At 35.5% G+C, this 15,544-nt stretch overlaps 1 protein-coding gene across 3 annotated transcripts in view; it reads right to left on the bottom strand.

Annotated features, from left to right (window-relative positions):
• GRK4 (G protein-coupled receptor kinase 4) overlaps window positions 1-15,544 on the bottom strand; it is a 34,952-nt gene that overhangs the window by 5,344 nt on the left and 14,064 nt on the right. For all 3 annotated transcript variants that reach the window (XR_008974575.1, XM_057426579.1, XM_057426580.1), the window contains exons 4-11: window positions 15,208-15,285; window positions 13,990-14,090; window positions 12,482-12,574; window positions 11,076-11,139; window positions 10,175-10,315; window positions 7,578-7,768; window positions 2,917-2,954; window positions 383-472 (exon numbers count right to left, since the gene is read on the bottom strand). Coding sequence is in view for 2 of the 3 variants with exons in the window: in XM_057426579.1 (XP_057282562.1) it covers window positions 383-472; window positions 2,917-2,954; window positions 7,578-7,768; window positions 10,175-10,315; window positions 11,076-11,139; window positions 12,482-12,574; window positions 13,990-14,090; window positions 15,208-15,285 (796 nt within the window). In the remaining variant the exon portion in view is untranslated. The remainder of the gene's footprint in view (window positions 1-382; window positions 473-2,916; window positions 2,955-7,577; window positions 7,769-10,174; window positions 10,316-11,075; window positions 11,140-12,481; window positions 12,575-13,989; window positions 14,091-15,207; window positions 15,286-15,544) is intronic.

Genomic DNA, 15,544 nt, shown 5'->3' with positions numbered 1-15,544 from the left:
AAGAAGCACTTGAGTTCTTTAACACTCGAGATCGGTATTATTTACAAAATGATAATGAAGTTTTTTCAAAGCATGAAAATAAACCCTGTTGTCACAGTAATTCATCTGCTTACCTGTGACCCTAAATCTCTTAGAGCCTCAGAAACAAATGAGATGCTTTCTTAAAGCTCTACCTAAAACTAGAATTTCCAGAGTTAAGTTTTCAAGTTTATCACTAGCTATTAGTAATTGACTACTAACATCTACCTCCACATATTGTAACATTTCTTCCCATGTCTAATAACTAATCCAGGCCCAGAATATTTAATTGGAGAAGTCATTCATATATCCACAGAAGCACATTTTCTGCGAAAATATAACTAGCAAAAGACACTTTACATACCCATGTAACCAACAGTCCCAACCCGTCCTCGGACCGTTTCTCCTTCTGGAATCTGCACAGCTAATCCAAGATCTGAAATTCGGATATGTCCTATTTACATTAAAATAAAGTATACATTGTCAGCAAATAATACAATATTATCACTTTTAATACAAAAAACAAAATCAAAATCATCCACCCCAAAAAGTTCATATACTCACAAACTTAAGTTTATTTAACTTAACTAGAAAGGAGTGATTTATCATTATTCAACTCTTCCTAAATACATAAAGGAAGAGAGGGACAGATCTAATTGATTTCCTGAAAGTCATAGAAAAAAGTTGCTGTTAAGTACTCTAATTCCTAGCTTTGACAGAGGCTGCTACTCTATGACAACTAGAAATGATGACTGCTCATTTCAAATTCTGTATCTATACATCAGACACTTGTATTTTTCCATTGTATATGCCTGCCCATCACAATATCAGAATTTACTCTATTTAGTCCATATATGAGAAAACTGTAACCTGTACTGAGACAATCAACTAAACTTTGTTAGATTTTCCTCTAACAAAGCAATAATAATGCTAAGCACAAGAAATTGGAATCACTATCTGCATTCCCACCCCAAAAGAAAAGTAGCTTAGCCGTAACCTACTTAGAACTATTTGTATTCTAACATGTCCAGTCAATATTAGGGTTTCTCCTTCTCAAAAATCACTCCAATGTAGATAACAGCTTCTATTTCACTTTATTAGTCAAACTTCCCAAGTTGACTGCCTTTCCTGTTACACATTTACACTACTACCTCTAATCTAGTAGGCTGGTGTGAGACTATGATTTGTTATGATGGGGAAACAGTCCAAGAAGGGAGTAAGTTCATCCACCCTCCCTTAGATTCCCATGGACAGATGCAGTTCTTTGCTGGACAGACTCAAGAGGAAATGATTCAAGATAGTTCAAGAAAAGAATTGTACTGACATGATTGTAACTTAAAAATACATAAGGTATTTTCTTTAAAATATAAAAGACTAGACAGAAGGAAGGGCAATTAGAGCTGCCACTCAATTTTAAAACAGAAAATTGCCACAATCATCTCTAGTAGAAAGGTTCAGGGAAAGAAAAACAAAAGACAAGACATTTATTTCTAATAGTGGATATAAGGGCAGGGACAGTATCATTTACAAAACCAGCACAGATTCACAGAATAACTCAGGCTCGAAGGGACTTCAGAAGGTTTCAGGTACAAAGTGTTCAAGGATTTTTAAATTCTTGTCTAGAAAACCTCCAACAGTGGACACTGCATCACCTCTCTAGGTAGCCTGTTCAGCTGCCCGAGTGTCCTTTGTGCATATATTCCCTGTCATTCAAAAGCTCTGCAGGATCAGTGTTAGTTAACAGCATATTAATTTCTTCTTTACATGTAATATAGAATCAAGGGGGAGGGAGAGTGAAGAAAGTCAAGTGCCACTCTATATACTGGTTGAAAATAACTAAATGCTCTTAAGCAGCAAATGTATTTTAAATACATTCAGATGCTTTTCCATTCCCTGACATCTGATGAGCCCCTTTTCACATGCAGGATCCGAGCTCCTGAAGCGATTTTCTAATTAGGCCCCTCTGCTCTCTGGAACAAGATCAGAATATCCCTGGCAAAGAGAAAGCATTCTAGTGCAGTCCTGCAAGGCTACATTTTTTCCTCAAAGAAGCATTCAGCTTTCGCAAGACACTGCTGGAGAGAAAAATTAAAGAATGCATTTGATGTCTAAGCAAAGCTTTAGGTCTTGGAAAGTGACTTCTCCCAAGCATCACCTTTTTAGAAATTTTATCAGTCAGAACATGCTGACTTTTAAAAATATATTGCGCTAATGATCTCAAAAATGGTTTTTAACTAAAATATTCAGCAATTGCAAAAATAAGCTGGTAATATTATTGCCCATCTCAGAAGTATTGCTGCACATATTCTATAGTGAATTCAAAAGATTCTGATAAATCTCATACAAAGTCATTAAAGAAAATTGATTTGGCTTTTGATAAACAAAAACTACAAACATTTCTTCATACTGTTTGTACTTCTGTGATTCATTCCAGCCACAAATGCATCAGTGACCATCAGACCTGTTTTAGTTGAAATTTAAATCATTTCAAGATGAAGATGATGTTTCAAGTTTATTTCTTAAGCATTATTGTTTACTAAGTAATATTCCAGCACTGCATCTAACAAATCACGTTTCCATAGGTGAAGAAAAGACAGAGAACAAATCTATATAAAAGTTTTAACCATCTTAAATCAAGGGCGGGGGGAAGAGGAACAGAAAGGGAAAAGTAGCCATTTTAAGGTAGGAAATTGACTCAAACATCATCATTGATGTCCCCCAAAGACTCAGTATTTCCCCCTACTTTCTAAAACAGAAGGGCAGTTTTTTTCTCTACTAATTATAATTAACGTGTGTCAATCAGATCCCATTTATCATGAAGAAATCCTTTGATTTCTGGCACAGTTTTAATTAGATTTGCAATTCCCAATTTAAAAAATAATTTTATTTTTTACTTACCACAGTCATCCAGGAGTATATTTTCAGGCTTTAAGTCTCTACAAAGTAAAAAGAATAGAAATGTGAATTACACAAAGGCAAAATGATTAGTCATCATCAAGTGCAACATCAGACTTCTTGGTTCTGATTAAAGTAATGTTTCCCATTTCCATCTACGTACAAAGAAAGTTGGGAAGTTGAGGACCTATAATACAAATAGAACCACAGAACTCAAAATCCATTTTTTCCCAACTCTCTACTCCATTTATATTAACAACTGCAATTCATATTTCACAGGTGAAAAACTTTATGTAACAGTAAATTCCTGATGTAAAGAACCACCATCTTGCACACAAATTTGTACTCATGAGTAAAAGGTATTTTCTTAAGAGTATCAGCCATACAACTCTGCAGTGGTAAAACTTGCTTGCAGTGCTTTGCTGCAGTTTGATGCTCATTCCTTGCTATGTTCCACCCCAGGATGCCAGAATATCAGAGAGTAATATTTCCAAGACTAAGTATCAGCTTGGTATCATCCATTCAAATTCCATTTGTTTATTTTGGACATGCAGCTTCTAAAGCTTACTAGACACTTCATTTAGTTAGGATTCTTTGCAATTTCAACTCAGAGTGTGTACTACTCTTAACATCAAAGTTTCACATAAAATATTTTTTAGCTATTACACGCTTGCAAGAATCGGGAAATACTAAAACGGAAATCAATTCAGTGAGGAAACTTGTCCATTTTTTACTTTAAGAACAAAAGAACCTCAATAGGATATTTGGATTTTCTCCCTACCTAAGGAAAATTTGGAGAGTCGCTAAAGCTGAATCAGAAGCTGTTCAGAGATTACTTCAGGATCTATAGTCTAGCAGATTCTACTGAGAACATACATGGTTTTGTACACATAAAATATACATATGCATGAAATATATATATAAATTTATATCGAGATATATATAAAATCATGATTTGCATCAGAAAGTATGCAGACTGTAATACAGTCTCTTAGATTTATTCCACCACCAAATATCATGAAGCCAGAAATAGACAAGAAAAAAAATCAGTACTTAGCTAAAGATTCAGTTATTATTGGAATAGATTGCTAAAAAACATATGTATGTATATGGGTATACGTACAGTTGTGAAAAAAAAACAACAGTTATTCATATACAAGCAGAGTAACGTAAAAGAAACAATTTTAGGAAGACCAACTCTAGAATTTATATTAAAAATTAGAGATAAATATACACACCCACATTTGTTAACCAAGAAATATATGCGCTTTTTCCCCAAATATTCATAACTTCATGCTCTGAAGTATGCGTATTCATTTAAAGTTTCATTATTTCATAACATTAACTGCACAAAGAAGTCAGCAAGATGCTTTTCTTCTAATACTTTGAAGTCTGGACAGTTAATCAGTTGATGTTAAATATGAGATTACAATGCCAGAGAGACCAGGAGAGATAAGAGTAAGGAAAAAAATACTTCCCCCCCCCCCCCCCCAATTAAGACAACAAATTCAGCTCAGACTTTACACAGAAGCACATCTACATGAAAGCATGTAATATATGCTCAAGTTAACTCAAGTAAAGAAGTTTAAGAGTTCCATCTCCAAGGTGGTGGATTAAAACCTAACCTAAACCCCAAGGCTTAACTAGCAACATCTGCTGCTCAACAGAAGTTCAGTTCTGACATGATTTTGGTTGGTCAATAGTCAAACTTGTTTCCAGCCAAAATTCCATCTCTTTAATGCTGTTTGTTTCTAGGCCTAGCAGTTCTCAAAGAAGTCAACTTCTGGTAGCATTCAGCTATAAATTCTAGCTCCAGGATGCTTGCTTTGGGGTATCAGCCTTCTCCTTCTTTCCGTCCTCCACCATGACAGATGTCAAAGTCAAACCTTTCGTGACAGTTTTCCCTTATGAAGCAGGGAGAACTGCAAAACTCACAAAACTAAAAAGTATATTACAAACACTTGGATAAAAATACATATATTTAAATTGGACTAAACAGTGACTAGTGCATTTGTGCTACAGCTTGCAACAGCCTTCCTACTGATAAAATTCCTGGATAAAAATCCTTCAGGGGATTTTACCACCAAGATGTCAACTCTGGCCATACACACAAGGCAGGCAAGGAGCTACTTAGGTTTATCAACTACAGCTTCAACAGGTCTTTGAGCCTGACCTTTGATTTTCCAGGTACATTCAGTGGCATTACGAGCACCTACATGAGTTTGTAAGGAAAACCTAGGTATTTGGTAAAAAACACTACTCCTTGAGGAGTCAGGTTAACTCCTGCAGGAGGACTCCATCAATCAAGTCCCTTTTGGAAAGCAGGGACTGGTTCCCCACTCTGTCTTATGCAAATCCTGACTTTGCTCTCCATATGATGAGACCTTTCATGCAGCAGATGGATGATTAGCTCCACTACTGACTGTTCCTGTCTGTTTGCTTATTTTTCTGATGTCAACAACATATGGCAAGTTAGAGAGTTTCACAAGCTCCCACTGAAGATGCAAACTGGCTCAATTGCTCTCACAGGGCAGCATGGGACCCTCCTTCCAGCTCTGCACCTGCTCTTTTAACCCAGTGGGGACCTCACTAACAAAATGGCACAACTGACTCCAGGGTCCTACTGACAGCACTAACAGCACTGCTTGACAGTCAGTAGTGACTGGCATAAAGACACATGAAACACAAAATAAAAACTGGTGTTAATGGAAAGTCAGGCCAAGTTTTTCCGCTCATGAGAAATTTTGCTAGTGATGGTGCCAGTAAGCTTAGAAAACATTTTAACATGACTGGCCTACATTAAAACTGCCATTCTAGATCTGAACAAACTGACAAAATGAACTGATTTTACTGCTGTCTGCTGACACCCATCTGCACCAAGGATTCCTATTTTCAGAAGTCCCAAATTTCCCTTCTTCCACTGCCTCTACAGTACACTGTGAATATACAGATGGATAGCTATAAAAATATGTTCTCAAGAGAATATAACAGTATAGCACAAAACTACAGTCTGCTTTTAACAGCTTATGCTATTGGTCTAAAAAGCCTTTAAAACTCCTTTAAAGCTGGAGAACAAATGCAGTAGTAGATCTTGAGAGATGGCAACAAGAGAAAGAACTAGCTCCAATTTCAGAAATACCAATATTAATGCTTTCAAAATGACAGCAAAATAATAACATTCCTTCTGTGTTTTCTTGCTCTGGCAAACAAGAAATATCAGTTACCATAATTTGGAATAAATAAATCACTGACTCATGAAAACGTGCTTCATGATGTTCTCCCCTCCAACAACAGTAAGACTGGAGGTTGCCAGTATAACTCTGTTGATAAGAATAAAATAATTATGGCAAATTTTCCAAAGCCTTGTTTCACTGATCATATATAATCAGTGAACTGCTGCTTAAATGCATTTCCATTAATATGCCCGATACAGAATTTTGATTATGTAACATATCACTGTAATTGGTGACATACTGAAGGCTTTCATGACCACCTAGTTTAGACTGCTCCAGAAGTAATCACAACCACTCCAAGATCTGGAATCAGACACAGAGAACACTAGGATTTGACATATGTGTTCGAAGGCCTTCTTGTAGGCAAATTGCTAACAAGTTGGGCTCACACACAAGGGCTGGGAGTGTTGTGGTTGTGTTTTTGTTTTGTTTGGGGTTTTTTTGTTCTTGTAGTTTTATTGTGTTTTAAACAGTTTTGTTTTCTGTTGGGCAATGTGAAATGAACTACTTGTTCATTTCAAGCTCATCATGGAGATTAAACCATTCATCTCTGCTGCTCTTCTACCACACATGCCAAAACATACTGCATAACATTGCAAGATGGGCTAAATTCTTTAGGGAACCACATGCAACATCCAGCATAAGCCTGATCTACTCTGTGGTTCTGCCACCTTGTGCTGTGTGTATGTTAGCCTTCTATACTGGGGAGGGAAAAGACTCAGACTCATTATATTAAAGTAATGCAGGATTATACTTTAAATTGTCTTTGAAAACAAGTGGCACGTGGTGTTAATGCCAGAAACATAAAGAAAGCATTCTTGGTCCACCACTAAGTTAATTTTGCTTCTGTAATATTAATGCCAGGGGTTAAACGAGGTATGTAGAGAGATAAAAGAGAGCAGTAAGACCATAAAATCTCAATTACAATTAATAAGGCTTCTGACAGTTTCATTAATTAAAAAGGAATAAAGTGTTTATTGGAGGAATCTAAAATAAATAGAGAAGAAAGAGGGCAATACAGATTATAATTGACTGTTTAACCTCTTGGGAACAACAAGCAATGCAGCAAGGGACTTCTATAGCCTATGAACTTCTACTTTTAGAGTGGGCAGGAATGCAATCTCATGTTCCTAAAACTTAAGAGTTACTAATGAATTTGCTTTATAAATCATAACTTACTTCAATTTTACAAACTCACCTTTAATCAACTTCATAATGCTTTAGAATATAGCAACTATCTAGACCTAAATTAACAGTAAGAAGACAAATAAGATCATTAATTCTGAAGGACATGCTGTGAAAAGGACAACTATTTTTTTTTGCTTCTTTTACTATAAAGCATAAGCTTGTTTCAGTAGAAAACAATTAACACATTCAATGCTGAACAGACATGGAAAATTCAAGGTACAAGTGACTATAGATGACACTGACCTGTAAACAATTCTCTCCTTCTGCAAATCCTCCAGACCACAGCACAGTTCTGCAGCATAGAAAATAGCCCTTTCTTCATCAAAGCCAGGATTTCCCATGTTATATATGTGAAACTTCAAATCCCCTCCATTCATTATGGTTAATACTAAACACAGGGCATCTTTCGTCTCATATGTATAGGATAAACTAACCTAAAAATGGGGCAGGGGGAGAAGATGACCATTATTCATTCATAAACCCCAACACAATTCACAGCTATTTTTTTCCAATACAAGCAACATATAAATCCTTTTTTAAAACAAAAAAGGACAAAACAGCCAAGTACAAAATCATTCCTGACATACTTGAAGACACAAAGGAATTCAGACTAAGGTGCATGCATATACAAACTCTACATCACCATACAAGAATTCAGTGACCTGTCTAGATACCACAGAGCTCCATCCAGACAATACATTTTATTGAGGATGCCCCTCAGCTGCACATTATCTATATTACTTCTTTGCGAAGATATCATGCACATAGACCTTATTTTATTAATACCTCAGGAATTCAGCATTATCAAACCATTTTCCTAAACTTCTGTAAGATTTGAAGTTGCCCCACACTTGGGAAACTAAAAAAGTTACTTAAGATCAAATGTGTAGTTTCTGTTCCTCTACTCCCCGCAAATAACTGCATATTTCCCTGGCTCAGAACTTGCCAATGGTCAAGACATCTATAAAGCTCTTTATAGTCTAAATAAATTTAAAACAAGGTAATATACTGCAAAATTGAACAGATGTTATTTAATTTAAAAACGCAATTTCAATAAAAAAAGCTACACTGTGCTGATGACCATCTAGGAGAATCTTCAAAATACATCTTCACCCTCAAAGATGAACTAAACCGTACTCTTACTTCAGAAGCATAAATCAAATACTAAATAATAAATTTAAATTAATATACAAATCAGCTTCTCATGGCAGAGGTTCCTATTTAGAGGTTTTAAAATGACATCTCCAGCTATTCATGACAAATTATCTACCCAATTCCAATTCAGTATTAATGCAGATCCTACCTCTAGACCTCCTCTGTTGCATTAAAGAAAAACATTGCCTAGGAAGAGGAAAATAACTTCTGCTCAATCCCATAAAGTGATTTCAAATTCAACTTGGATCAGTTATTCATTTATAGTATCTATATAGGTTGAAAAATATGACTCATAAATAGAAGTTTCACTCTTATCTCGCATCTCTCTATAACTAGTAATTTCTGGATTCAATTTCAGTGAAGTCAAGCCCATGAGCCTTGTGTGAAAACAACATTAGCATATATATACAAAAGCATTATTTATAATCATTTAAAATATTAATGTACCTGGCCAGCAAATTCTAGTTTTTCTTTTAGCTGGCTGTATTCTACAGGGGTTATTGTAATACATAAGGCTCAGCAGAAAATACATACATACATATTTTATACATACAAATACATATTTTTATAAATAACTTCCACTGTCCTCTAACACAGGTATTTTAAACTCCTCTCTTAACAGCAATGCAAAATTTATCAGTAAATGCATTTAAAACCAAAGCAACATTCATTTAAAATTAATATTTAGAGAAGATAAATTCAATGAAAAGATAAGAATTACCTGGGGAAAAAGTTTACTCGGTATATCTTTGATCATTCCAAGTTATTTCACTGCTTAGTAATTAGAGCTCCTAACAGACCATAATTTATGTGATAGCATCAGGTTAAAGTATTAAGACTTTTATTCTCTGGAATTTCTATTAAAAAGTTATGTTAATTGTTTCACACCCAAGATTTCTCTTAAAGCCTTAGTTCACAGCAAAGCAACATAACTAACCTGAATTGATATAGCCGTCAGATTTCATGTTTACCTTGAAATGACTAAGCAGTAGAGTAACAAAAGCTATGAAAATACTTAAGGATATAAAAACTCTAATATTTGAAGTCACAGACATGAAGGATATGCAACTTCTAATGGCAATTAAATGGTAGACTCTCATGAAGTCACCCCTTTGTAAGTGCATCTAGAAATGACCTCCAAAAATGAAATTAGCATTAATTATAAAAAAATAGGTGTATGTGAGGGAAGAAAGGAGTAAAAGAACAAAACAAAGAGCAATGAATTGGAAGAGACAGAGTAACAGAAGTTAAAAATAGGATGTGATAAAGTATATAGAATATCTTCTTTACTAAAAATAAAAATACTAAGTCATAAGCTGCAGCAGAAGGAATTTAAGTGGTTATTCAAATATGAGTACTACGGAATAATTTATTCACCTTTAAACAGACAATAAAGATTCAGTGTCATCAGCATGCTGAAACACCAAAATCTGATGTTTTGGTTGTAAGTGAGAACTATAGGAGGCAGACTAAAACCAATTCAGTATTGGATAAAGTTCTCTGCACAGAACTATTCCATCTTACAAAAAAAGTACTTCTCATCATGTCAATCATTTCTCTCAGCACTATGCACTCTCTAAATCAATCAGAAAATGCCCTGTGGCCACAAGCTCCTGGAAGAGACTGAAATGAAGCAAACAAAGCAAGACAAACTTCCCAGAGTAAGATCAGAAGCAGATACTTACTACAAACCTACTATTCACTTTTTCTAGAATTCTTTTTTCATTTAGGGCCATTGATTCTCCTTTCCTCTTCTTTATTCTCTTTTTTTCTAGCTTTTTACAAGCATACATTTTTCCTGTTGCCCGTACTTGACAGGCACACACCTGAAAAAGAAGGAAGGTGTGTCAGAGATGCTGAGGGGTGGGGTTTGGGGGTATGTGTGTTTAGATTTGTTTTGTTTAGGTTTTTTTTTAAAGAAGATAAAATTTTATTTCCTGTTTTCAAACTCTTGAATGCTCTGAGAAATGAAGGTCTGTAAGTGTCACTACAGGGCTTTCACCCAGGAAACAACTTTGAAGGATCACAAAAGCCTTAACAGGAGTAGAAAAAGTGATTATACAGCAGCAAACCCATTTTTCTTGGGGTTGAATAGTTCACTAAAACCGTGGATCTTGTATTGGTGAAATACCTGACTGTGGTAACATTATGTGTCTGGGCTAACAGAACAGAGGACAAATATCCACTCCATAATTGAGAGAAAGAAATTGTTAATTTAGTAGCCCTCCTTCCCCTTCAATATCCCCTTCCGTTAAAACATATGGAGGGGGAAAAAAGCCCAATGAATTATAAAGAGCATTAATAAAACCTATAGATTTTCCTATTAAGTAGAAACTACATTCTCATTGCCAAATGAAATTTCTGAACAGAGCAACTGTTGTCTGTCAATGGAAGTTTTCTCCAACTTTGTGCATGACTTAAAATACTAACACATTAAAGGAAAACAATTTGGATTGATGACAGTTTGCCCCATGATATGTCAAATGTAGATTGTTAGAATCAAGAATTAAAAAACTGCTCTCTCCTGTATTAAACTTTTTTTTTTTCCTTAAGGATTGCCTTGCAGAAAGATATTTCTGTACTCACCTCTCCAAATCCACCTTTGCCTAATACTCGGTAATGCCTGAACGTGTGTTTGGTTACTGGTTGCCTGATTAACAGAAAGAAACAATTACTGCAACAGGAATTAGAAGAGTTAATGATCTCCTCCCTATCCCCAGGCCTGTCTTCATTATCCATTTTCTGTTCTGTAACATCTTACTGAACAACAGTTGCCTTAACCTCATGAAGACAGTATTATAGTATTATAATAAGCTGAATTTCCAATGAAAGGGGTGTTCTGACGAGAAACATTGGCTCCCTCATGTGGTCATCACACATTCACTATAGCAGGAAGAAAAGCTGATCAATTAGGCCCTCTGTTGTTGGGGTTAGAGCCTTATCTGCTCTCTTCAGCAGTCAATTTTTCACCTCCAGTTGTCTCTCTTAGCTGCAGTATGTTGACACATAGGTTGCATTTCAGTGAGATGATGTTTACAATGCAGCATCTAAAGGGTAAACCACTTGTGATTTTACTTAGCTGTTTCGCTTCTTCAAAACAGAAAGACTTGTGGTATGCAACAGCAGTTCAAGAGCCACTGATGTAGTGGAAGAGGAGAAGATAACTGGAGGCAGTAAAGGAGTCTGCTATTCTATGCTAAACCACTCCTAAGCAAGCATCAGGGCAGGGCTATTTCATGGTGGTGGGTTTTGTTGGTGGTTTTGTTCTAAAAGAGCATTCGTTATTAATGAAGCTTTGTTCTCAGGACAAGAAATGGGAGGTTCACTTGATAGAGAATTTGGGTTGAGTCCCAAATTCTCTTCCTGGTTTTTACTATGAACTCAGTCAAATAAAGACATTGGGTAACTGGAACTTACCATAAAGTTAATATGTGATCACAATACACAGCACTGCTGAATTAGAAAGGATTTGTACCAATTTCAGACTTCTGAAAAAGTTTAGAAACTCCTTTACTATTGATTTAAAAGCCCAAGCTAGATTTTCATAGATATATATCCTGCTGCCTTGTAATTGCTAGATCTATGCCTGTACCACCCTGAAAAAATGATTAGTTACAGTTTTAAAACACTGGGTCATAAATCTAGATTAACCTGCTTCTTAGCCACTAATTACACCAAGTTTGAAATTAAAGGATGATACCATTCCCAAGAAAGACTAGTATCCCACTGTACACTTGACAGCCAAACATATATCCATGATAATAAATTTGCATTTAGCCAATACAAATTTACCACTTGAAAACTACTGGACAGTGCTGTTGGAGTAGTGGCACTCTGACTGTGCCATTGGTATCACCCTTTACATCTTCCAGATCATAATTCTTAGATAGGCACTGTCATACATCAGGGTTCTACAGCATTTCTAGCATGACAAGCAGAATTGGCTACAGAGCAAAGAAACATGATAATATAAACATTATAAATAAGCTTACTTTTCCAGCCATTTCCACTGTAAAAAACGGGAAAAATACACACTTTCTTGGTAAGCTTCAAAAGGTCTTTTGCTTAGGTATTCATGGACAATTCTAGCAACAGGAAAATAAAATCAATCATACTGAAGAAAACTAATAAGCAGGAGATGCTAACAATCTATTAAAATATTAACAGCTCTTAAAATCTATTAAACAAGTATCTATTAAACAGATCAGCAAGGCTGTAGGCAGAAAAACATTGTCACTGTGCTCTACAATGGTTTTAGCCTAGATGTCTCACAGAGTGAGTGCCTGTCACAGAAAACTGTTCCTGTCACAGAAAACTGTTCCTGTCACAGAAAACTGTTCCTGTCACAGAAAACAGTGTCAAAACACTGGTGAATGCCCAGCTACTGTTACTTATAGTGACTAGAAAGTTTGACCTCTGCTTTCTCATTGTCTTCAAGCCCACGTAAACATCAGCCTTCCCAGTAGCTATGCAATACATGTATGACTCCACAAGTATGATCTCTGAAAGACATACAGGAAAGGATCTACAAGTATTCACACATTGTTTGGAGTCTGGTAAGTAAAATTTTATTCTGTTTACACTATATCCAAACCTGAACACCAGGTGCCTTATTCCCCTTAAATTAAACACACCAAAGGAGCTGGGGAACAAGTCATGCAAACTGTATTTGAATATTTATTGGGCAGAGGAAAGGGGATGACCTACATGACACATCTTCCATTTGAGACATGTTTTACTAGGTGTTCTCACACATCCCTTTCAATCTTATAATCTCAGGTTGTTATAAAGTATGCTTATTTTTTGTTGCCAGGGAGATGACCCAAGCAATGACAAAACATATTGTAACGCTTCAGACATGATCAAGCATGCCTTGAAGAACCAGTAATATTAGAAACATAATGGATTTAGAAAGACCTGCAACACCGGTAAACATGTACCGTCCCTCCAAGAAGAGCCTTCCCTGTTGCTGCTGTGTGAAATATCACTTCATGACTTCAGAACGAAAGCAAGTTGGATTTGTTTGTGTTAACTCTCACAATCAATCCTCTAATCAGCCATTTTAATGGAATACAACTGTTAGCCTCAGTTCAGCCCATTCTCAAGAACCATAAACTGTATAACACTGTTCAGAAACTTTTCAAGCTCCAGTTTATAACTTCAGCTTTTTCTGAGTATCTTCATCATGGAAGGGAAGTCACTCAAAAAGTAAGAATATAATAAAGAGAAATATTATTCTAATTTACAGAATACTTGGTAGCAGATTATAGTGTGATTTTATGCAAAAAAGAGCACTAAAGAAAAAGCTCTGCAAAAGTCAAACATATGAATCACATCAGAAGGAAACCTAGTCCTATAATAAATCTGTTTCAAATTCCTTATTTATACTCATTTCAGACATGAAATACTCCTGGATGTAATAATTTCACCTTTCATTTCTCTCAAACACACAAATTTCTCTTCTGGTACTTAAACTTAGCAATGTGCATTTTTAACTTACCTAGTGCAGTCCATAAAAAGGTCCTTAGAAGGGTTCTTTTCCAGTCTTGCTTTACATTCATTTACTGTTTCCTGAGGTATTTCTGGCAAGTGTGCTGCAGACTTAAAGTAATTAAAAACAGGTAACAATGAAAGCAATCAATAGAATGAGTCAAAGTTCTGTATTCAAATTGAAATGAAATCGTCTAACACAGGAAAAGGAAAGGAATGGTTTGGCTAAAAAGAAAACCAACAAGCCATATTCAAGCAAAATTTGTGTTTGTTCCCTATTATAGAAAAATTCATTGAAAGCTATTATAATTATTTTCTAGTTCTGTATCTGGGGAAACAAACTTGGCAATAAGTTAAATTTCTTCTCCTTTCCATGAATCTACCACAATAAAAGCAAGTTATCTATTTGGCTTGGCAGGACGGAAGGAAAGGGAAAGAAATACACACACAACTTGGGAAACTATTTCAAACCAGCCCAATAAATGTTCTGGGGTTTGTTTTTCATTTTTGCAAGAAATGCATGTGACTTATGGTAGTCCCAAATAAATTATTATAAAGAGATGTGGCAAACTTGAAGTCTATCTGCTTTTAAAGCATCTACAAGACCTTCATTTGGAATAAAATCTTCTCAGTATGACCAAATCAAAGCAGAAAGAGCATCTATTAATAGAAGGCAAATGTCTAATTATGTATCTCCAGCTTCTATTGGATATCAAAGAAGAGACTCTTAAAAATCAATCAGTGGAATCTAACAAATGCAAAAGATCACCTATTAATTATCTCCATGCAAAATACAGAGGTGCAGAATGCTCCAGAACAAAACAAAACAAAACAGCATTTCACTTTGTGAAAACCTGCAGCAATTCTGACCATTTACAGCAAATCAAGCAAGGCCATATAGGAGTCTGAAAGAAGCCTGAGGATTTCAGTGTCTTCAAACGTCAAAACTCTGAATTAATTTGTTAATAAGTCTTCTTTAGATGCTAAATGAGTTTGTTCAAAATAGACCTTTGAGATTAGCATTTTAATAGGAGAATAAATAGTCATGGTAGTAATCTTATAAGCAGATATGAGTCAAGGCTTCTGCTCAAGTTGCAGTTTCACAACATCAGAAGGCAGTATACCTTTCAGAAAGGCAAAAATGGGACTAATGAAGTTAATATACTACAATGCAACCACTTAGATCTTTATTTATCTGACATTTACAAAACACTTAAGACATATTTACCCCATTAGTGAAGTACGTCTCTAAAACTTTCAGGCCACAGTCTATACGTTTTTCATCTGAAGATACCTCATATTCTGCCTAGGGGAATGGAACAGAAAATCAAGTTCTGTTTAGAGCTATTTCGCACTAGTGCCTTTGGTAGATAAAGTTTACCATAACACAGTGCTCCTAATATAAAAGAAACTGGAGGCTCTCATGCTTCAAAATATTCAAAATCTATTTAAAGATTTTTAGGCTACATAGTGAAATATGTGTGAAGAACAGTCAAGAAAAAAAGCTTACAGAATTTAACTTTTGGAAAGCATACAGAAACTAACAAAACAGTTACAGAAACTGC

Source organism: Pezoporus wallicus, unplaced genomic scaffold, assembly GCF_028554395.1.
Source record: "Pezoporus wallicus isolate ANWC-B61680 ecotype Strahan unplaced genomic scaffold, APGP_CSIRO_Pwel_v1 scaffold_13239, whole genome shotgun sequence".
NCBI classification, from domain to species: domain Eukaryota; kingdom Metazoa; phylum Chordata; class Aves; order Psittaciformes; family Psittacidae; genus Pezoporus; species Pezoporus wallicus.
The sequence above is the reverse complement of the archived record's forward strand: the minus strand, read 5'-3'. Positions and strand labels throughout refer to the sequence as shown.